The 22,100-nt window shown below is 40.7% G+C and overlaps 6 protein-coding genes across 6 annotated transcripts; 3 read left to right on the plus strand and 3 right to left on the minus strand.

Moving 5' to 3' along the window:
* Positions 1-521: 521 nt before the first annotated feature.
* Positions 522-11,620, minus strand: LOC130704019 (mitoguardin-like). The gene is made up of 8 exons (XM_057525492.2): positions 11,485-11,620; positions 11,082-11,189; positions 10,860-11,016; positions 10,630-10,770; positions 1,936-2,069; positions 1,162-1,845; positions 900-1,070; positions 522-813 (listed from the first exon to the last, which is right to left on the minus strand). Exons 1-8 carry the CDS (start codon positions 11,485-11,487, stop codon positions 673-675), a joined length of 1,539 nt encoding a protein of 512 aa, XP_057381475.1. The 5' UTR covers positions 11,488-11,620; the 3' UTR covers positions 522-672.
* LOC130704001 (protein unzipped-like) lies at positions 5,459-9,950 on the plus strand. The gene is made up of 2 exons (XM_057525471.2): positions 5,459-5,681; positions 8,076-9,950. The coding sequence occupies exon 2, from the start codon at positions 8,076-8,078 to the stop codon at positions 9,378-9,380; it is 1,305 nt and encodes a 434-aa protein (XP_057381454.1). The 5' UTR covers positions 5,459-5,681; the 3' UTR covers positions 9,381-9,950.
* A 1,167-nt stretch (positions 11,621-12,787) lies between the features above and the next one.
* On the plus strand, positions 12,788-13,855 carry LOC130704008 (carbohydrate sulfotransferase 11-like). Its single transcript, XM_057525479.2, has 2 exons — positions 12,788-12,953; positions 13,014-13,855. The coding sequence occupies exons 1-2, from the start codon at positions 12,810-12,812 to the stop codon at positions 13,686-13,688; spliced, it is 819 nt and encodes a 272-aa protein (XP_057381462.2). The 5' UTR covers positions 12,788-12,809; the 3' UTR covers positions 13,689-13,855.
* A 58-nt stretch (positions 13,856-13,913) lies between these two features.
* On the minus strand, positions 13,914-17,415 carry LOC130703999 (glycoprotein-N-acetylgalactosamine 3-beta-galactosyltransferase 1-like). The gene is made up of 10 exons (XM_057525469.2): positions 16,851-17,415; positions 16,358-16,447; positions 16,032-16,271; positions 15,678-15,955; positions 15,470-15,608; positions 15,286-15,404; positions 15,144-15,189; positions 15,012-15,070; positions 14,787-14,941; positions 13,914-14,723 (listed from the first exon to the last, which is right to left on the minus strand). The coding sequence occupies exons 3-10, from the start codon at positions 16,136-16,138 to the stop codon at positions 14,142-14,144; spliced, it is 1,485 nt and encodes a 494-aa protein (XP_057381452.1). The 5' UTR covers positions 16,139-16,271; positions 16,358-16,447; positions 16,851-17,415; the 3' UTR covers positions 13,914-14,141.
* A 1,113-nt stretch (positions 17,416-18,528) lies between these two features.
* On the minus strand, positions 18,529-19,535 carry LOC130704011 (carbohydrate sulfotransferase 11-like). The gene is made up of 2 exons (XM_059496669.1): positions 19,455-19,535; positions 18,529-19,411 (listed from the first exon to the last, which is right to left on the minus strand). The coding sequence occupies exons 1-2, from the start codon at positions 19,533-19,535 to the stop codon at positions 18,707-18,709; spliced, it is 786 nt and encodes a 261-aa protein (XP_059352652.1). The 3' UTR covers positions 18,529-18,706.
* Positions 19,536-21,603: 2,068 nt separating this feature from the next.
* Positions 21,604-21,954, plus strand: LOC132088248 (carbohydrate sulfotransferase 11-like). Its single transcript, XM_059496670.1, has one exon. It carries the CDS (start codon positions 21,604-21,606, stop codon positions 21,952-21,954), a length of 351 nt encoding a protein of 116 aa, XP_059352653.1.
* Positions 21,955-22,100: the final 146 nt, after the last annotated feature.

Here is a 22,100-nt window from a genome sequence, read left to right on the forward strand (position 1 = left end):
TTAGCGGGGGGGGGATGGAGAAGAAAGTGTGAACAATTGACGATCGCTGTACATCAGGTGTGCATCCTGTAGAATTCACTAGAAACTCTACATTTTCTTCTTAATAATTATGTTTTTATTATGAAAAAAGAAATGAAATAAACATAGTCTGTCCTACAGCCTCTAGGATTACATTTTGTTATTTTAGTTCCCCTTTTCAGATTCCATCGTAGCGAAACAAATGTCCTGGAGACATGGTCATCCATCATTTGGTCTCGGCCATGATTCGAGTCGTACGATAAAACAAGAGAAAAAGAAAACTTTTAAGGTAATTTCATGTGTCAATCAAAGAGAGGCCGTGTCCATGTTCTACCCACCGCTGCGTTATTATTGTTATTACTTAACCATTTCCCTTTCCAATTATGCTTTTCCTCCTTTTAGAGAAAAAAAAAAAGAGTCGAGACCCAACGCCATCTATCGGCAACTATATAAAACAATAAGCGAAAACAATTTCAAAATTCGATTGGCCGATGACTATATTTTTCTGAAAATACGCGATTCATTTGCGGTCGAGTTCCACACCACTACGTTTCTTTTTTATGAGACAGCGTCAAAGGTTTCTATTTAAAAAGCTTTAATTGCTGACCGATTCATTCGGCCCCGATAAGCTCGGCAGTTGTCCGCTGGGTATGGTCACCTGCGTGGCATTTGCCGAGTGATGGCCTCTCGACGTTCTTTAGCAAGCGCCCAAACATCTTCGGCCATTTCCTCAACAGTCAAGTAGCGAACACGTTCGAAATCAAAAATATCGCGCAGGTATCCTTCAACGTGATTCTGCGGGCAACGATCGATAGAAAACAATTTAGACTGATGCGTACAGATTACCATGTCAATGATTATATCATAAAAAGACATTTTACTTTGAAAATGAAACAGGCTTTCTTCAGATCGGAATCCGGTCCTAAGAAGCCCCAAGCTAAAACGGGGCTCAAGTGTTCCATGATACCGTAAAAGTGTGAAATGAAGCCATCCTGGTAGAGCAGCTTCCGCCGTTTGGCCTTCAAAACACTCCAAACTGCTGTCGCCAAGGCCTATGCTTTCGGAAATCAATCAATGGGAAAAACGAAATTCATTGACAATCTTTTTTTTTATTTTTAAGTGCAATCTTTTTAATGCAATTACGCCTTCTTTAAATCCATTGCTAAGCCATCTGTTATTGATAACAGCCAAAACGGAAGATGGAGGAGCCGTCAAATCTTCGAAAGCATCCATTAAGATGAAATCCAACACGACATCATAGAAGGTGACAGCCTTGACACCTCTGTGTTCCATCTCGGCTGCTAGTTTGAATCGTTGCTCTGTATCTTGGACGAAAACCATCATGGCGTCGTATGCTTCAAGGACGTCGCGAGGATCCTTATCGGCCAGCATCAGCAACTCGGTCAACAAGGAACGGCCGGCGGAGATGAACCACTGGTCGGCCCCGGCCAAGTGGAACACGCCCTGACAGGCCAGCCGGATGCAATGCAATTTGCACAGGTATTCGATGTCGCTCTGACAGCCCGTCAGTTCGGTGCGCAGCACTCGGCAGGGTATTCCGCTCTCGTCCAGCTGCTTCATCGAGCCTTGGTACAAGCTGGGCAGACTATCATCGACGGGCAGGTCGGCGAAATCTTCCAAATCGGCCACTTCGTCGCTCACCGCCGACACGAACGAATCGGCCGACGTGAAACTGTAAGACGTGCGCGAGTACAGCGTGTGAGAGCCGGAAGCGTAGCCCACGTTCGTTGCGCTTTCCGTTTGGAACAATACTGAGTGTTCGTGAAGGAAAAGGTGCTCCGTCTCATCTTGAAGTACGTAAGCGGCCTGAAAAAGATTTTTAAAGAAAAGTCTTTGTTTGTTTTCATTTTTTTTTCTTTCAAAAAATGAATTGAAAACATCAAACATGTTCTTCACCTTGAGAACGCGTTCCAAACTGCGGCAGAATTCGACCTCTTCGGCCGTCAGCAGAGCGGCGCCTGTGCTGTTCGACTGATAAGCGGCCAGCGCATCTTCCCAGTAATTAATGGCCGTCTCTAGTGATTCGACCCCTAGCGAATAATAATAAATATTTCATTTAGTCAACAACTTGCATCCAAGTAGAACACGCAAACATTCCACACACACAACACTCGTGCGGATTTAAAAATTTGAAGAAGACATCGATCATTTCTTTTTTCCAAGTTGTAGATTGAATGACGATGATAAGCCACACGTTCATGTCGGCCTGTTGTAGACTAAAAAAAAAAAAAAAAAAAATGATCGTATCTCTTCCTTTTTTCGAGTCGGAACGTCAACAAGAGGGCGCCACTGCTGACACAACATGTCAACCCTGATCTTATCAACGGCTTATTACTATTATTATTATTACTTAAAATTTTTTTTTTTTAAAGAAAAATTAAATTCCATTATTCTTCACTTCCCCCTTTTTTCTTTTTTTTTTAAACGTCATAAAAATGAAATTTTTTTTCAAGCCCCTCATTTCCTGGCCAGACGACAGGTGTACAAGCATCGTAATCGGCTTCGGGCCAGCACAGGGCAGACACCACATCAACAATAATTATAAAACTGGGTGGATTCAAGCGGGAGGGAATTTAAAAAGAGGTGAAACACGATCGTCTAAACAATGGAGGGAAACATTTGAATTGTTTCAAAATATAAAAGAGAAGAATCATCGCAACTGCTGCGCATTTAAACTTTCTTTTTTTTTTTTCAAACAATAAATGAAAACCTTAATTCAACACAAGAATTTAAAAAAAAAAAAAAAAAAAGCTCCAGGAATATGAGAGGTCCGGCCAAGGATTGAATGACGCCTCCGACAGGGAGAGCACGAGTTGCTGGTCAGCTCTTTTTGGCCCGTTTTCTAAAGTGGCCAAATGAGTGGGGAGATCCGATTGCATCTCTTTTGTGTACACACGTCGGAGCCAAACAATTTTCTTCTTGCCTACCCTTTTCTCTCTCTCCTACACCACTCAACGTCGGGATGACAATGAGGTCATCTGAACGCTACGGATGACATACTCTTTTCATCATCGCTTGTCGTGATGGTGAGCCGTCACGACTCGAACGCACCAAACGGCGGATGATGAGTAGGAAACAGCCACACGTTTCTTATTTTTTTTTTTTTTTTTATTCTTCTTTAAAAGTAGCCGGCGGGAGTTTTCAAACTTGCCTGCAGGCTAAAGGGAGAGACGGTTGTACGAGTTAAAAGAATAGAGCATCGCTATAATTAAAAAGAAGTGGAGTAAATGAAATAAGAAAATAGGTGCACGCTAAAAAAACAAACAAAAAAACGTGTACGGGTGAAGAGTGAAAGAAGAGAATTAAAGATCATCATCATCCGGGTAGAGTTAAAACAATCATTTTGGCTTCTGGCCATTTGTGTTGCTATTGTTTTTTTTTTTTGTTTTTCTTTAAACTTGGACACTCGAAATGATTTGGGTTTAAAATGAGTTTTTGGTCTTTCGCCCTCGTTCATTTTTCACGGTGTGACAGCGGGAAGAGAAAGGGGAAAGAACCGAATCGAATTCGGAGCAATCGTTTGAATATTTATTCCATCTTAGTTTTCAGATGAATATATTTTTTTTTCTCCATGATTATCAACGCTTTGTGAAGCAGAAATCTGGAACAAACCAGCGGTAGCCTTGTAATGACTACAACAAAACCAGTTTCTCCCTTCGAATGCGTACGGTTCGAATGGAACATACGGATAGGGCCCCCCCGAACAAAACAAAAAGAGCGCCCTGTTTAAGCGACTGCATTTGCATCTGTTAAACTAGTGACGATTCATTTGGGAATGTTTTTATGTATATCGCCAGTTTTTCTTGTTCAACCAAGGCGGTTGAACCGGTTCCTTCGCCACGGGACGTCCTCTTTCTTTTGTTTTCCACTTCAACCGTTTTCGAGTGGAGGGCAGACGGCCATAAATGTAAAGAAGGACAAGAGAATCGACAACTCCAAAGTAGAAGGTTTTAAAATGAATTGAAATTCGCGCGAAAAATTTCAAACTTCAAGGTGTTGATTGCAATCAGCAACAAAACCGCGTAAAGAAAAACAAATGAGAAACGCCTTTTAGTGTGTGCGCGGAGCGTCTCTAAGGGGAAACAGGAGCGTGAGTTGGCCTTCGTGAACAAGCGAATTCATCATCGTAAATTGCAGCGCATAACTTTCCCCTACTTGTTGGTCTATTCCGACTTCATTATCGAATGAATGCGTCGGCACGAAAAATAACTTTTCCGCATGACAATAAAAACCTTTTTTCTTTATTGCGTTTTTTTTTTTCTTCTTAAATTTAAAAGAGTTGGCCAACGCCCTAACGCTATCACATCGGATTTAACACAATAGCTCCTGACTTGCCTCACTTGGACTTTGAAAAAAAACGCGAGTCTGGTTCATCGATTCATGTTAGAGACACTCACGACAAAGAGGGGCCGTACCTCATTAAGAAGAAAACCCGTTAAAAACGTACGGGCGTGTTATGACGTCATTTCCTTCCCTTTTCTTTTTTTCAGATGACGACACAAGTGATCTTTAATTACCTCTAGAATTGTCACAGTGGAAATAAAACAATGGCGGCGAATTGCGATATAATTTTTGCGCTTTCGAAATTGCAAGTTTAAAAAAAAAAAAAAAAGCTAAAGATATTGTGTTTTGTTCCAAAAGCGGAAATGCGACTGATTGAAACCCAACAACGGGGAGGAAATGGCCAATGAAAAAAACATTCTGTTTTTCCTCTCGCCTCGGGACTATTCGTGAACTGGACCGTGTACGGTCTAAGCACAAAGAATAACAAACGACAAGTGTCGTACTCTTTAAGCGGTCGCTATTGCAACTGAGACCACACTTTTAATTAGGTCGTAAAAAGAAAAAAAAAAAAAGAAACTAATAATGCTGTTATTTTTTATCAATAAGCCGGCGGACTTGATGATAATAAAAAAAAAAAAAGTTGTTCCCCAGTCAGGTGAGTCACGCTGGAGACCTTCCGGAACAAGTTCTGTGGTTCTACATGAGCTCATGCCGAAACACGTGGAAATGCTAAAACAAAATGATTTTTTGTTTTATTTGTTTGGTCGAAGGATAGGCGTCCCTTATTTCTTATTCCTGTTTTTTGTACAACTTCCAAAATCGCTTGTTATTGCGTAACATCTAGAAGACTATCGATCGTGCGCTATGGTTTGGAATGTTGTTTTTTTTTTATTTATTTATTTTTTATTTTTTTACTAACTCCGCATCTGAAATGGAACACCCAATACAATGTTCGCTAGTAGTTTGTCAAATTGCTGTTTTGACGTCAGCTCGTGAATCAGAACGGAAAAGGCGCAACGCTCGTAGCGGTGGCGCTAGTGTCGATACGACCATTGTCTCTGCTGGGCGATCAGGTTCCTCTACGCGGACCACCGTCGCTTCAGTTGCAGGCGATCCGTCCTACCGACTGGTCTCTTTTTTTATTTTATGTTGTCGTACGTGTTTTGTTTTTTCTTTCCCTCCCTGTACATCGCGGAGAAATTGAGTGAAATTTTGGAAATCGTGCAATTTCGTTCACGAAAAGTGTGTCAACTCGGCTACAATTGCGCTCGCTGTGTTTCAATTAAAATATTCAAACGGATTAGAACGCAATCGATTGAAAGCTCTCGGATTGGCTCGTTTCAAAACAGAAAATCAACGTAAGTTTTCGTTTTGCTTTTCAGTTCGCGTCAAATCGACTAGAACTTCCAAGGCGGGACCCGTTGGACGAAAGCGAGAAGATCACACCGGTTGTTCTATTTGATCAATTCCCTCCCCCCCCCCCAAAAAAAGGGAGAGAGATCGGGCCGTACTCTCCATTTAATTAGCAGACAGGCAATATATTTCGCATGAGGCGGCCCCCCCCCGTTGACGTCACGGCTCGCGTCAATATTTGATCTCTCGGCAATAGGCAAACAAAATGTCAGCTTTATTTATTTCCTGGAATTTTTTTTTCCCACTTTTAAAAATGACTTTAAAAAAGACAATGTTGATAAATCCCGTCAAAAACGCGCAGAGGCGAAAAAAAAAAAAAAAAAAGAGAGACACGCAAGACGATGGAACGGCGACAGAAAACCACAACTGGATGTTAAGAAACAAAAGCGGGAAAAGTTGGTGTAGCGTTCATAATGACACCGGAGAACAGCCTAATCATTCCTCTGTGTCCAGTCATCTACGATTCGTTGACTCCCCCCCCCCCCTTCAAGACATTTTCTCTTAGAGACTTCCTGCCCCTTCAATCTCAGTTAGTTTCGACTGAGAATCGAAGATAATCGGCTAGTCACGACATTTTATCCCGCTATTATTTTTCAAAAAAGCAACAGAAACTATAAGACACGCTCCAGGAAGCGAACTGGTTGAATATTATCCAGCCCCAACGAAATCACGTCGTAAAAATAAAGTCGATCCGCCAGAAACCCGTTATGAATTCACGAAATGGTCCTAGCATATCAAGTAAATCAGCGCACGTCTAGCGAATTCTTAAAAAATGAATTTTTTTTCCAATCGCGTCTGCCCATAGAAATGGAGAACTCAACATTTTTTTTTTCTTTCCAATTCGGTGGTCGTGGTGGGGGTGTAATAACATTTTCGGTGTGGGTCATTCCGACGGCCCGTGTTTCCCATCGCCAGCTGCGCCCTCGCTTTCTTTCTCACAGTCGGCCGTGCTCGGAAAGAAGGAGCCCAGTTAAAAAGGGGAGGGCATATTACATCCGCAACTCTCCTACACCACTTCCTCTCTTTCTATTTCACGTTTGCGCTCCAATGAACATTAAAAGCCGACGCTACGTACCCCCCTCCGTCCAAGACAGTCCAAAAAAGAAAAAGCCACTCGTACTTTAAACACTTTCTCTCCTGTTCCATGAAGCGTCTATGACGTCATGCAATCCACACGGAGGTAGAAACGCCAAATAATAACAATACGATTTGAATAAAACATAAATTTTTGACACACAAGTGCGTGACGACGCATCCGAACAAACAGAAAGTTCTCGCCAGCTCACCGTTGCCTCTTTACATAGTCATCAAATATTTTTTTTAAATTAAGGTGTTCGTGCAAACGTTTCTCCCCGCCCTTCCCGAAAAATCGCACCTAACTTCTTTAAGAAATGACGCGCTGATAGTGTGCATCCACATGTCCCCGTTCAAAAAAACGTGCGAAAAATGGACACGCACTTTAATTTCTACAAGAAATCAGAGAGGGCCCTCTTAGATAGATCTCGATGGTCAACTCTTAATTCTCAGAAGACGAAAATGAATGAAAAAAATATATATAGTAATCGATATATATCGGCAGGATTAGGCTACAGTACGAGAGCGATGATAGCCGAGCTCGTTAACCAACACCGATGCCATCGATCCGACGCGGATAGAAAAGAAATAATGGGGGAATACACAAAAGAGAGAAGGAGGAATGCGGATAACAATGTGCCCTCATAAAATGTGTCTCCTATTGAAGGGGCCACGTTTCACGTCGCAAAAATTCCCGAGAAATATATAAATAGACAAATAAAATGAGAAACATGTTCCTAAAGAAAAAAGCCTTAAACGGGGGTGGAGATCGTCCATTAAGATTTCCGTTTTTCTTTCAGTTGGAAAAAAAAAACAAATCGCGTGACAAGGTTGCCATGTCACAATGTCCCCGCAAAAAAAAAAAAAAGAAAGGATTTGTTTGTCTATAGTCGTTTTCTTATCGTAGACTAACAACAAAAAAGAACAACAACCAAAGACAGACAGCCATTGGAATTGTCTGTCTCCGAAAGAAAACAATAAAGAATTCTGAAGAAAGGCAAGACCGAGCTGAGATTGCAACAACAAACACACAAAAAGGGTCTAGTAAAGTTGCAACAGTATTTCGGTTATGCTAGACGCATAGTAAAAAAAAAAGAAAAGAGCCTCACAATAAACAAAACGAGCCCCCACCATTCGCTTGGCTAAATACGAATATTTTTCAAAGGACGTCGAACTGCAATCCGCAGTTTAAAGAAACAAACGAAACTGATAAAATTCTTTTGTCCTTTTTCGAAAAAAATAAAATAAATATATATTATAAACAGATGAAACGGGCGGGTGGAGTATCAATCGCTCTGGTGGCGTTGTTGCTGGGCGTGGCCGCCGCCAATAACGGAGTTCTAATCAAATCGAAATCGGGACAGCCACTGACATCGAGCACGCTGCATTGGGTGGCCGTAACAGCGGGCAGGATGCCAGAAGACGCCGTCGAAGGCGGCCACGGAACGTACGTGTGTCGATTCCAGCACGTCGGACGGCTGGAGATCGGTGCCACGGACGAAGAAGAATCCAGCAGCTGCAGGATCGTCTACTACGGCCGCATCATCATCCGAGATAAATTCGAGGTACTCGTCAACGTCCAGCAAGCCGGCCGACTTGTGTGGACCAAATGGGACCGCTCGCAAATGTCCTTCGTCGGAGCCGTCCAAGTGGGCGAACAATACGTCGGTCGCGTCAAGACGGCCGACGGCTACAGGCTGGGACATCTCGACCCGACTGTCCAGCGCGGACGCATCTTCACCATCGACCACGCCCAAGATCAAGTTGTCGAGTCGAGCGAAGGTGAAATCCTGCTGGAAATGGAGGCCATCGACTACGAACTGGGACCCATCCAAGTGGTACGCAACAGGCGCAAAATTCAGAGCCAAGAGGACGTCCGTCTTGCTCACACCATTTTGGACAACATGACGGAAGATGGACCCGTCATCGAAGAGACGAACGTAGCGTCCACCTTGTCGTACGTCGTGACCCATTCGGCCTATCTGAGCCACGTTCGCGGAATGATTAAAGGATTGCCGGCCAGCGTTCATCTGGGCGCAGACACTAGCGGCGGCACTGTCCACTTCCGATGGGGCGATCAAACCATCTCGGGATCATTCCCGCAGCTGATGGATGTCTCGCATCGGCTAGAGCCGGGAACGGCCGTTAACGTCTCGCTAACGGCTCGGCGGGTCACGTTCGACGCTCCGTTCAGCGCCCGTTTGAGCAGCACCTATTCGGACCAGTACGTAGGTCGGAGGCAGATCGAAGGTCAATCGAGACAAACGATCCTGGAGGACATCCAGCTGCACTACGGCGACGTCTACTATTTGAGCAACGGGTCGCTAGTGCCCAGCACGACGACCTCATCGACGACGAGTTTACCGACAACATCAACGACAGCGCAAAGCCAATCGACAACGCAAACGCAGCCAAGCTCATCTGTCACATCGCCGCCCAGTCTCAAGCAGACGAAAGAAACGTTAGAATTGAAGAGCCGCAACGTGTCCAGCAACGGCCAGACGTTATCGACACCCTTCGCGTTATGCACTAGCTTTCTTGTATCGCTTATTATCTTTATCGGCCGATGAAGAAAGATGATGGGAAAAAGAGAATAGTATCCGGTTCACCACCTTTTAATTTAGTGTTCAGTCCTGTCCTACCTAACACGTACCAGTAAGAAAAGAAAAAAAAGGGGGGGAGATTCTTTTTTTAAAAACAAAACAAAACCTGTGATCGCACTGTAGATGTGTCTAAAATCTCAGCTCCCCCCCAGACCTCCCCCCCTCTCAGATATTGTAGTGCAAGTCCAACATCAGGGCAAAAACAAAAAAGGGAAAATGTGTGCAACATTAATTTAAAAAGAAGACCTGTGCCAATAGATCTGTTTAAAAAAGCGTTTGTCCAGACGGATGGATTTTTGCGCGGTTAAAAATTCCCATTATGATTCTTCATTTTTTTTTTGCTTGCAAATTTTGTTTGTTGTTCTTTTTAAAAAAAATTAATTGATGAATATGACCCACATTTATGCATACGTATGTATAGAAAAGAACTGAGAGAGAGACCTAACCCTTTAAAATTTGAAAATCATTTGCTAATGTACAGAAATAAAAAAAAAAAAAAAAGAACAAAAATAAATAAATAAATAAATACACTGATGCGGAGGAAGAAAAATAAAAGTCTTTTTTTTTGTGTGTGTGTGTGTGTGGCCGGAACCATACTGTAGCGTCTATCAGTTAGCGGAAAAAGCCACGCACACGTCCTCCCTCCTGGGGACGGAGGAGGTGGCCGGAAGCTCATCACCATCATCGCCAGTCCTCCATTGAACAGATCCATTTACTCCAGGATCGATAAAATTTCTGCTTTTCTTTCTATTTTGTTCCATAACTGGTCCCCTTCCTACGCAATTCCATCGATTTCTTACAAACGATCGATGCTAACCTCGTACAAAAAATAAAAGGAAATCTGTGTTCTAACGCGGAGATACCGACGCCAGAGATGAAAAAGGAATGAACCAAAAGGCACACACAAAAAAAAGTCAAGAACGGTGGGAGGAAGGAGCGTAAACAAGTCATGTGTTGTTGAAATATGGCCTAGACTTTTTGGGCTCCAAGAACAGACAGTGTTCCTTCATGTGGAATGGCTCAGCCGACAATCGTGTCCAGTCAGAAAAGTGGGTGAATAAAAAAAAAAAAAAAAGGGGGGGAGAGCTTTTTCTGGTCTGGATGTATGCCAGAATCAATAATTGCTTAGTCTTATCCATGCACTAGAACATTGATCCCCATACGTTGAAAAGGATGGTGAAATGTTTCGTGATTCAAGAATTGGTTTCAGACTTACCCATTGTTCCTAGGAGCTGAGGGGTTGATTTGGCGTCGGCCCCTTCAGAGACAGAGTAGCGGTCACTGTTTACCGATGCAGATCTCGTTCGATGTATTCTTTGGGGAACAGGGCTGGTGCTTTGAAATTCCGAGAGGAAGTCTACCGAGCACGGAAATAGAAAATCCGAATAAAACAAAACCACATGTTATCAATACAGTAGAATTGTGTGAAAAAAATCAGATTTATACCTCCATTGGGACTTCTGAATCCAGAACGCAGTCTGCGATTTAATGTGGCTGCATCTAGTCTAGAGGGTTGGGTGGGGCGTATCCTTTTTCTCCTTCTCAAGTAACGTGAGAGTAAAGTCACCAAACCAACACCCACGGTTAATGATATGATAACCACCTGTGTCAAAAGAAGAGGGTGCTTATGTTGGACATAGTTTTCCATTGCTGAAATCAAATAAAGACCTTTTGTGGTTTGGAAAGAGATAGTCCAGTTACTTTGAAATATGGTAACCTAATGGCAAATGATCCCCATGTTAAAGTTGGCCTGGTACTGTATGCAAAATTCAGCACCTGTATAGTAAAATGGCACAGAACAAAAACAAGGAACGTAAACAACGGGATACACTTTGGTCTCATTACACCCAGCCACTTGGTTTAAGATTGAAAATTATTTTCTATGAATATAGAACAATGGTGCAAACATGACTCTAGGAGATAAGATAACTCGCAATTACAAATGCTTTTGTTTCAATTAAACACCTTGGTGGAAAATAGCAGCCATGCAACAGACCCGCATGAGATAAGAAGGCTCTAGATTTCCCTTTACAAATTATGAAACAGCACAAATAGTTTAAAGCTTATTCACCATGGCGTTACGTTAAACAAAGATAGTCTTCATCTATCGTAGATGACGAACGAGTTATTTAATTTTTAATGTTTTTTTTTTGCCAAATACCAACGTCTGTTTTGGAATCACGTGCGAGAAAACGTCTGCCGGTTACTCAGCTCCTACTTCGTAAACACCACCTAGGTGGCGAACCTTACCAGAAAATGATTTAAGGCGGGAAAGACACGACGTGGACGCCAAATTACATTAAAATGAAAGAAATTATGAACTATTTAAATGTTAAGTCATAAGCCTCTGCAGTGGGGATGCAAATACCATTGTATAAAATGAACTTACTAATTTCAATCACCTCAAATAGTTTTAAATTACAGGCTACCTTTCTTCGCAACAGATATTTACTAAAAAAAACTGAAAAGCTTAAGAAAACTTTGACTTACAATGTTTGGTTAATTTTGAGACGAACAAAAGAACTCAACAAGCTGTTTGTTTTCCAACAATCGTCAGTAAGAAGTCCACAGCAAACTGTTTTCCACATCAATTTTTCCATCGAGTTAGATGAACGAATGCTTGATGATACAGAAGTTGTGCTAATGTGGAATGATATTGAGTTGTAGAAAGCTTTGTTGTTTGTCATACTGACATAATCTTCAATTAACGACGAAGAAAAATTTTGATTTCACCTTGTTTGTCTCGTCCTCGTGTAAGCTGATCGACCGCCATGCTGTTGAGAAATTCGTAGATATCATTGATCGGCAGACGAAAAAGCACAATTGTCGGATTGGTAGCAACAAAACTAGTTTTTTAGAGAATCAGCCCTCAGGAAATGATCGCATTATCATATTTTTGAATTAGCAGTGAAGAAGTGGGAAACAACAAACAGGAACAGGGGCTCTTATTAAAATCGTTAAGTTTGGGCTTCCAAATCTCCCCCGAAGCTTTCAAATGTTGCCGAAGACAATGACACCATCAAGGTCAACGAAATAGACACCTTGCCTTACGCAATTCTAAACAGTGAACACTTGTTTTGAGGTATCAAAGCTGTTGTTGCCAGCAACAGACAACTGATAAAGACATGTATGTGGTAGATGCAAAGTTGGACAAAGCAAAAGAATCATTCAGTTGGCTCCGATAACTCAACTAAGAATGTTCGGTTTACGTGGCAATCGCTGTGCATGTAAACGCTTCCTCACCGTTGTTGTGTGCATCGTTTTTTACATAGTCTTCTTGAATCACTCGATATCAAATGGTTTGTTATTATAAGTAGTAATTAGTGTCCCCAGCTCGAGTAAGTAAATGTGTTTTTTTTTCTAATAGCTTGTCTAGAAAACCTTCCCACAGAAGTGATGATGGAAAAAATCCAATTGGAAAGAAAGAATTTGTTGCAACAAAAATGTAGAGAGCTGAAAATGGAGTCGAAAACGAGTCCACTTCCGGCAAGGTTCATAATCGAAGATCGGCACCGTGTGATGTACTGCGATGTTCCAAAGGTAATAAATACTGAGATTTGATTTTTAAAAAGTTAATTTATGACACTAGTTCGATCCCAGGCTGCCACTACTAATTTGAAGGAACTTATGCTTGTCTTGTCGGGTAATTTTAACATTGCCGATCTGCGATCAATACCGAAACTGAAAGTGCATGAAGAAAATGAAATGCGCAAATTGGACGTTTTCGAATCAGCAATGATTTCAAAAAATGGGGTAGCCAATTACACGAAGTTTATCTTTGTACGACATCCATTTGAAAGATTGGTCTCCGCCTACGAGAACAAGTTCGGACGCACTATTGACGGCACTGCATATCAACGGAGAGTTGGAACAGAAATTATTCGCAAATACCGTCAGAAACCAACCAAAATTTCTTTGGAAAAAGGTGACGATGTCACATTTGTGGAATTCGTGGACTACGTCGTAGACGAGTGGAAGCTGAACAAGAAATGGATGGATTTGCATTGGCTACCTGCGAACGATCTCTGCCTTCCTTGTTCCATCGAATACAACTTGATTGGGAAGGTGGAAACTCTCAAACAAGATGTCAGTTTTTTGTTGCACAAACTCAATGAAACGGATCTCATTCCACCATTTAAAGCCAAGCAAAATCCACCCCAGACAACACCATCTGTGTGGAGACGGATGATAAAACAGCTGAGTCAACAACAGATCTACGATCTTCTTACCATTTATGCAGCCGATTTTCATATTTTTGGATATCCACCGGATTAACCCGTGTAGCATGTTTAATATTTTACTGCGCCATGACCTATCTTCTAAAGACACTTCGTTCTTATTGACAACACACATAATCCTATATTTATTTTGTCGAAGTAAAGTTTGTGACAAAAATCCAAGAACATCAGATCTTTCCAAACCGATGACAAATTCCTAATAAAACTGCTTTCAAATCATTAGGATTTAATACCTAGAAAACAACTTTTATTTAATGTGCTATTTAAGATAACAACGCACTGGGATGGGAACGTTTTGGCAAAATATTAAAGCAATTGTAGGACGAAAAAGAGGCATCTCAAAATTCTACAAGCTTATTTTTCTCTTTTAAATATAATTCTTGAAAGTCAAAAAATTTCTTTCGAAAAGCTTTTTTAATAGGATTGTCGACAGATCTCTCTTGTTTTTCTACAATTACAGGACTGTTAATCGTTTCTATAGGGGCAAATTTTACCTTTGCTGCCTCTGTAGGCTGTCTAGTCCTGGTTGTAATAATTCGTGGAAAATTTCGACGTCGAGAAAGCAAGTCGTCCTTATTTTCACTTCCAAGACGGCACTATCTTCGTCGGGATCGAAGCGTTTAGTTCTTGCCTTCATCGTCACTTGATCCACAATGGCCTTAGTAATGAACGATGGTTCCATATTCGTCCTTCTCGTGGTTAACAAAGTACGAATTGGCTCTTCTACCTTGAACATAATGGGTCGTTGATCGACCATTCCAGAAGAATTAATTTGATATCGGGAATAATCAGATGATTGCTTGATTGTCTGCTGTGCGTCCTCAGCAAAGCCAATAGTCCCTTCAGTTGTAGTTTGCCTCGGCATTGGAATCCCAGCAATGATCAAGGTGTCATTGGGTGCGAACCAAGGAGTTGCAGTAAGATTTATTACAGGAGGCGGTTCGGGCGTGGCTGGGCGTTGGTCAACGATTCCAAAGGGGCGAATTTGATAAAAGAAGAAATCCAGTAATCGCATCAGTTTAGGGTCGATGTAATGAAATGATATGGTGCTATCTGAACAGCAGTCAGATCCCTTGCATAACAATAGAAAATAATTTTAAAGTTTCGAATTTGATCATGATGCTGTTTTGATTACCATTATTGGAGGGTAATAGATAAATTTCCAGTACCAGTAATCGGTAATCTTGCGGGAGAAGTAGAACCGATCAGGCTGAAAAGGAAAGAATCTTCCTCTTCCTTTCGAATCCCGTGTGTCCATGGCGGACACGTTTAAGTTCTCCATACATTTTCCTGGAAGGCAGAAATTGGATGACAACAGTTTAGTGAAACTAGAAAATTGTGTGACAGAACTCGAACGAACCCAATTCGACATCTTCCGCTCCTTCAGGATCTTTCCGACAAAGAAGTGGATTGAAATAACTAAACGAGAAGGTTGAAATTAATCACGAATTCATGCTGCAGTAGATTTCAAAATGGAATGGAATTCGATTACCCATCTTTGACGAATCTCTTCGTAGCTTCTTTACTCAAAGCATAACCTGTAAAGGCAGTAATACAAAAAGAATACCCCCATAAATTATTCTCCTATGAAAAATGAAATGGAAAGCGACGCTTGGCTGAAAAAACTAGATTACCTGCGTCTCCACTGAAAAACCCTGCCGTTACATTGGTCTTATACTTGTGGCCAAACCAGAAAGGCTCTGACGTTTTGAAAGCCGAGAGAAAATAACGTAGGTTCTCAACAACGACATACCTATTGAGGAAAGTCACCTTTAGTCCGACATACAATGACAATCTGACTAGTTTTGAGTTTCTCACGTGTCATCGTCAGCCTTGAAAAACCAATCAACTTCGTCTTGAAAACGATCCCAGGCATAGCGGAAGGCTTCGCGTGTTTTGCCCCATAACCTGTTCCGGCCTTCTTCTAAGTCCAGTTGAACAGCAGGTAGATTCGTATCTGAAAGCATACGAAAAGAATAATAATTAAGATGATTTTAAAAATTTTTAAATAAAGGCCTTTACTCACCAGCCTCTGTACTCATAAACAGTAGGACATTGCAACGTTTACCCCACGTCTCTTTCACGGCCAATGCTTTTGTTTCGTGGTTTGCCGGTGAAGTCATGACCCAGCATAACACACGTACTTTATCGTAGAGACCCTTTTCATTGTTTCCTTTGACGTCTTCTTCCTCCCTTGCGCGGACAGTAACATCTTTTTCAGACGTCTCTGTTCCCTGTTGAACTGATGACTCAGGTTCTTGATCGACTCCGCTTACAGGGACCAGATGGTCATTTAAAAACAGCCTGCACAACGTTAAAATTTGTTCGAATTTCTTATAATAACGGAATATTAAATACTGAAAAATTAAAAAAGACTTACTGTTGGACAGATTCCTGTACGAGTGAATTGAGAAAGCAGCCAAATATTGCCCCGACAAGGAGAGAAAAAAATGACAGTCGACGGACCGGAAGGCGGAACATTTCCATTGCTGTGCAATTGAGTTGATAATAGTTTTCTAGGAGATGTTACATTACGAGCGATATTCGAAACACCTGCGTCACCAAAGGGTTCGATCGCTACTAGCGTGCTGTAAATTTCCTTTTTACTTATGCATAGTTTCTACCGAAGTTAAAGGAGAAAACAGGATGATGAACAGGTTATCTACCTGGTAAGTATAACTTGTTTTCATAGTTCTTTTTCATTACCTGCTGGAGAAAATGGAAGGTGGTCACCAATCATTTTCGGTACATGGAGTCATCACGTAATCATCCGGACGTGGAGGAAACGGAGCCAATCTGAGAGATGTGAAACAGAAAAACCACAATTAACAGAGACATGGTTTTTGATTTTTAAAATACCACATTGCTGATGACAGTTCAAATTTTGTTGTTGTTTTTGCAGAGATACACTATGTTTTTTCTCCTATGTCCTAATGAACATATGCAAATCCAGATGCAAAACTCGTAAAACAACTTAAGTACTTTTTGAGACACTAAGTCAGACCACAAAGGCTATTGCCTCGTTATTTCACAAGTGATAGGAATCACAATTTGAGACAATAGAAACATGATGTTAGCATTGTGTTGGCAAAAAAAAAAAAACCAGAATGATACCTCCATTGGGACTTCTGAATCATAGTTCAGAATCATCAAGAATAGAAATGATCATAGTTTTCCATTGCTGAAATCAAAAAAATACCTTTTGTAGTTTGGAAAGAGATAGTCCAGTTACTGTGAAATATGGTAACCCAATGGCAAATGATCTCCATGTTATTGTTAGCCTGGTACTGTATGCAAAATTCAGTACTTGTATAGTAAAATGGCACAGAACAAAAACAAGGAACATAAACAACAAGATACACTTCAGTCTCATTAGACTCAGCCACTTGGTTTAACATTGAAAATTATTTTCTACAGAATAGAACAATGATGCAAACATGACTTTAAGAGACAAGATAACTCGTAACTACAAATGCTTTGGTTTCAATTAAACATGTTGGTGGAAAATAGCAGCCATGCAACAGACCCTCATGAGATAAGAAGGCTCTAGATTTCCCTTTACAAATTATGAAACAGCACAAACAGTTTAAAGCTAATTCACCATGGCGTTACGTTAAACAAAGATAGTCTTCATCTATCGTAGATGACGAACGAGTTATTTAATTTTTAATGTTTTTTTTTTGCCAAATACCAACGTCTGTTTTGGAATCACGTGCGGGAAAACGTCTGCCGGTTACCCAGCTCCTACTTTGTAAACTTCGTGGCGAAAGTTACCGGGAAATGCAACTTGGTCTGCGTCACCTAGGCCAACCGTTTGGCTTTTGCATTGAGCCAAACAGTTGGCTTAGGCCAATGCTTTTGCGAAGCCTCTTCTAGCCGAAGCGCTTTTTTTTCTTGGGCTAAATCGCTTACACACCGGCTTTGACATTTGAAATTCGCCTGCTGGGGTGACATTATACTTTATTGCTATTGGCCAATTTTGGTTAAGTAGCTCACAGGCAATATCGACAGGCGGCAATAATGGACGACTTCAAGGTCGTGAATTTGAAATGCTATTTTAACCATTAAGTTCTGAATTTACATATAAAGATATTAATATAAATTAATTCCGATTTATAGAATACATAGTTACTTAAGCGATCTGCATTATTTCGGAAAAGTTATGCTTTCCAATCACGATAAATAACCGAAAGGGAAGCCTTTTGAGTCGAAATTCTGGAATTTATACGCCATTATGGCAGCTTTTAGTTTGTTTTTTAATTATTTTGAAACCCCAGATAATCTAACTTATTGGGAATAATGGGTACTAAACAGAACTATAATATCCCCGAAAATTAATAGTTAATTTAAATACTAAAGATGCGTATTTTCGATTTACCCATAGCGTTATGTAACGAAATCTTTCAGCACATTATTGGATGCGAAATTTCACCAAATGAAAACAAATTTGGCTGTGAAATGACGGCATTTTCTAGAGATTCATAAAAACATATGATTGATGGATAAAAGGTAATGATTGGAAAGGTTTTTGAGTTATTATTTTACCTTTTAAAAAGTAAAATAATAAAAGTCAAAATAATAACTTTTACCTTTCGAATCTAATCTAGAAGAGGTTTCGCAAAAGCATTGGCCTAAGCCAAATGTTTGGCTCAATGCAAGAGCCAAAGGGTTGGCCTAGGTGACGAAGACCAAGTTGTGAAAGTCAGCTTGATTTAAAAAAAACGCACAGCGCCCGAGATTCGTGAAACTGATCATTATTCTTGAAATGCGAAACCGAATCCGAATATCCCCTAAAGAACTATCAACTCTAAATGTTAAGCGCTTCGATCCCGACGACGATAGCGCGGTCTTTTAAGTGAAAGAAGAGGAATCGCTTTCACGTTTCTATCCTTATGAGTTATGGTCTTAAGTAGAAAACTGAATGAAAAAAAAAAAGTTTTCTCCGGTGCCAGATCCTCGTTGTTCATCTAATAATACAAATTAATTTATGGCAAATGAAGCGTAAACTATCTTCATTTAGAAGACAGGTCATGGCGCAGTAAAATATTAAACATTCTACACTGGGTAATCCGGTAGATATCCAAATATATGAAAATCGGCTGCATAAATGGTAAGAAGATCGTAGATCTGTTGTTGGCTAAGCTGTTTCATCATCCGTCTCCACACAGATGGTGTTGTCTGAGGTGCGTTTTGCTGGGCTTGAAATGACGCAATGAGATCCGTTTCATTGAGTTTGTGCAACAAAAAGCTGACATCTTGTTCGAGAGTTTCCACCTTCCCAATCAAGTCGTATTCGATGGTACAAGGAATGCAGAGATCGTTCGCAGGTAGCCAATGCACATCCATATGTGTCTTGTTCAGCTTCCACTCTTCTATAACGTAGTCCACGAATTCCACAAATGTAGCATAGTCACCTTCTTCCCAGACTTTTGTTGGTTCCTGACGGTATTTGCGAATCATTTTTGGTCCAAGTCTCTTTCGATAGTTAAAGTCAACGGCATTGATTCCCACTTTGTTCTCGTAAGCGGACACCAGTCGTTCAAATGGATGTCGTACAAAAATAAACTTCGTGTAGTTACCTACCCCATTTTCGGAAAAGGTTGCTGATTCGAAAACGGCCAAATTGCGCATTATATTTTGGTGATGCACTACCGTCCCTGGTATTGATAACAGATCGGCAATATCAAATTTACCCGACAAGATCAGCATAAGTCTCTTTAAGTTAGTACTGGCAGCCTGTGATCGAACGAATGCCATCATCTATAAATTACCTTTTTTAAACTTAAATATCAGTATTTATTACCTTTGGAACATCGCAGTACATAACTTGGTGTCCATCTTCGATTTTGAACCATGCCGGAATTGGACTCGTTTCCGATTCCATTATTAGCTCTCTACATTTTTGTTTCAACAAATTCTTTCTTTCCAGTTGGATTTTTTCCATCACCACTTGTGTGGGAGGGTTTTTTAGAAAAGCTATTAGAAAAAAATACACATTTACTTACTCGAGCTGGGGACTCTAATTACAGTAATAATGACAAACCATTTGATTTCGAGTGATTCAAGAAGACTATGAAAAAGACGATGCACAAAACAACGGCGAGGAAGCTTCGACGGGCACAGCGATTGCCACGTAAATCGAACATTCTTAGCTGAGTTCACGGAGCCAACTGAATAATTGTTTTGCTTTGTTCAACTTTGCATCTGTGTCTTCTGCGCCATGTTTTTATCAGTTGCCTGTTGCTGACAACAAGAGCTTTGATACCTCACAATAAGTTTTCGCTGTTGAGAATTACGTGATGCAAGGTGTCTATTTGGTTGACCTTGATGGTGTCATTGTCTTCGGCAAGGTTGAAATCTGAAAACGTCGGGTGAGATTTATAATTTCTTCGCTAGTTAAAAATATGATAATGCGATCATTTCCTGAAGGCTGATTCCCTAATAAACTTGTTTTGTTGCTACCCATCCGACGATTGTGCTTTTTCGTATGTCCATCGATTCTATCCAAGAATTTCTCAACATCATGGCGTTCAATCGGCTTACACATGGACAAGACAAATACGATGAAACCAAAATCTTTTTTCTTCATCAGTTGAAGATTATGTTAGTATGACAAACAGCAAAGTTTAACTACGATGCAATATCTTTCCAAATTAGCAAAGCTTTTGTATCACTAAACATTCGTTCAACTTGCTAAATGGGAAAATTGATGAAGAAAACAATGTGCTGTGGACTTCTTGCTAAAAACTGCCTTGAAACAGACGACTGTTGGGGAATAAACAGCTTGTTGAGTTCTTTTGTTCTACTCAAAATCACACAGACATTGTAAGTCAAAATTTTCTTGTAGGTTTGAGGTTGATTTAGTAAATATTTGTTGAGAAGAAGTTATAGGATAGCCTGGAGTTGGATAAACTCCAGGCTATCTTTGTGAAGAAGGATAGCCGATTGACCGCCACGCTGTTGAGAAATCCGTAGCTATAATCGCTGGACAGACGAAAAAGCACAATTGTCGGATTGGTAGCAACAGAACTAGTTTTTTTAGGGAGTCAGCCCTCCGGAAATGATCGCATTATCATATCTTTGAACTACCGAAGAGATTATAAATCGTTAAGTTTGGGCTTCCAAATTTCCCCCGAAGTTTTCGTGTTTCAACCTACCGTAGACAATTACGCCATCAAGGTCAACCAAATAGACACCTTGCATCACGTAATTCTCAACAGCGAAAATTTGTTGTCCTTGAACTCAACTAAGAATGTTCGATTTACGTGGCAATCACTGTGCCCATCGAAGCATCCTCGCCGTTGTTGTGTGCATCGTTTTTTTTCCGTAGTCTTCTTGAATCACTCGAGTTCAAATGGTTTGTCATTATAATTGTAATTAGTGTCAACAGTTCTAGCACGTTAATGTGTTTTTTTTTTATATTAGCTTTTCTGAAAAAGCTACCCCCAGAAGCGACGGTGGAAAAAATCCAACTGGAAAGAAAGAATTTGTTGAAAAAAAATGTAGAAAGCTAAAAATGGAATGAAAAAAGAGTTACGTACTGCGATATTCCAAAGGTAATAAATACTGATATTTAAGTTTAAAAAAGGTAATTTATAGATGATGGCATTCGTTCGATTACAGGCTGCCACTACTAACTTAAAGGGACTTATGCTGGTCTTGTCGGGTAAATTTGATATTGCCGATCTGTTATCAATACCAGTGTCGGCAGTGCATAGCTAAAATAAAATGTGCGCATTGGCCGCTTTCGAATCAGCAACCATTACCGAAAATGGAGTAGGCAACTACACGAAGTTTATCTTTGTACGACATCTGGTTACGACTGGTATCCGCTTACGAGAACAAGGTGGGAATCAATGCCGTTGACTTTAACTATCGAAAGAGACTTGGACCAAAAATGATTCGCAAATACCGTCAGAAACCGACAAAAGTCTCCTGGGAAGAAGGTGATCATGTTACGTTTGTGGAATTTGTGGACTGTCATAGACACGTGGAGGCTGAACAAGACACATATGGATACGCATTGGCTACCTGCGAACGATCTCTGCCTTCCTTGTTCCATCGAATACGACTTGATTGGGAAGGTGGGAACTCTCGAACAAGATGTCAGCTTTTTGTTGCGCAAACTCAATGAAACGGACCTCATTCCGTCATTTCAAGCCCAGCAAAAAGCACCTCAGACAACACCATCTGTGTGGAGACAGATGATGAAACAACTTAGCCAACAACAGATCTACGATCTTCTTACCATTTATGCAGCCGATTTTCATATGTTTGGATATCTACCGGATTACCAATTGTAGAATTTTTTATGCTTTGCTGCGCCATGATCTATCTTCTAAATGAAGACAATTTACGCTGCATGTGCGGTAAATTAATTTGCGCGCTATCGTCGGCGGGATCGAAGCGTTTAGCATTTAGAATTGGTAATTCTCTAAGTGTTATTCGG

The sequence above is a fragment of the Daphnia carinata genome, chromosome 8 (assembly GCF_022539665.2).
Source record: "Daphnia carinata strain CSIRO-1 chromosome 8, CSIRO_AGI_Dcar_HiC_V3, whole genome shotgun sequence".
Classification (NCBI taxonomy): Eukaryota; Metazoa; Arthropoda; class Branchiopoda; order Diplostraca; family Daphniidae; genus Daphnia; species Daphnia carinata.

Bases quoted from the DNA above. Each gene is read 5' to 3' on its own strand.
- LOC130704019 (XM_057525492.2), bottom strand. The intron at 2,070-10,629 runs GTAAGTCTGAAA...ATTATTCGCTAG, and splicing joins TCAGCTCCTAGGAACAATGG to GGGTCGAATCACTAGAGACG. The intron at 814-899 runs GTAAAATGTCTT...CGTTGCCCGCAG, and splicing joins AAGCCTGTTTCATTTTCAAA to AATCACGTTGAAGGATACCT.
- LOC130704001 (XM_057525471.2), top strand. From the start codon at position 8,076: ATGAAACGGGCGGGTGGAGTATCAATCGCTCTGGTGGCGTTGTTGCTG.
- LOC130703999 (XM_057525469.2), bottom strand. From the start codon at position 16,138: ATGGAAATGTTCCGCCTTCCGGTCCGTCGACTGTCATTTTTTTCTCTC. The intron at 14,942-15,011 runs GTTCGTTCGAGT...TCTGCCTTCCAG, and splicing joins AGCGGAAGATGTCGAATTGG to GAAAATGTATGGAGAACTTA. The intron at 14,724-14,786 runs GTAATCAAAACA...TTGTTATGCAAG, and splicing joins TCTATTACCCTCCAATAATG to GGATCTGACTGCTGTTCAGA.
- LOC130704008 (XM_057525479.2), top strand. From the start codon at position 12,810: ATGATGGAAAAAATCCAATTGGAAAGAAAGAATTTGTTGCAACAAAAA. The intron at 12,954-13,013 runs GTAATAAATACT...GTTCGATCCCAG, and splicing joins TGTACTGCGATGTTCCAAAG to GCTGCCACTACTAATTTGAA.
- LOC130704011 (XM_059496669.1), bottom strand. From the start codon at position 19,535: ATGGAATCGGAAACGAGTCCAATTCCGGCATGGTTCAAAATCGAAGAT. The intron at 19,412-19,454 runs GTAATAAATACT...GGTAATTTATAG, and splicing joins TGTACTGCGATGTTCCAAAG to ATGATGGCATTCGTTCGATC.
- LOC132088248 (XM_059496670.1), top strand. From the start codon at position 21,604: ATGTTACGTTTGTGGAATTTGTGGACTGTCATAGACACGTGGAGGCTG.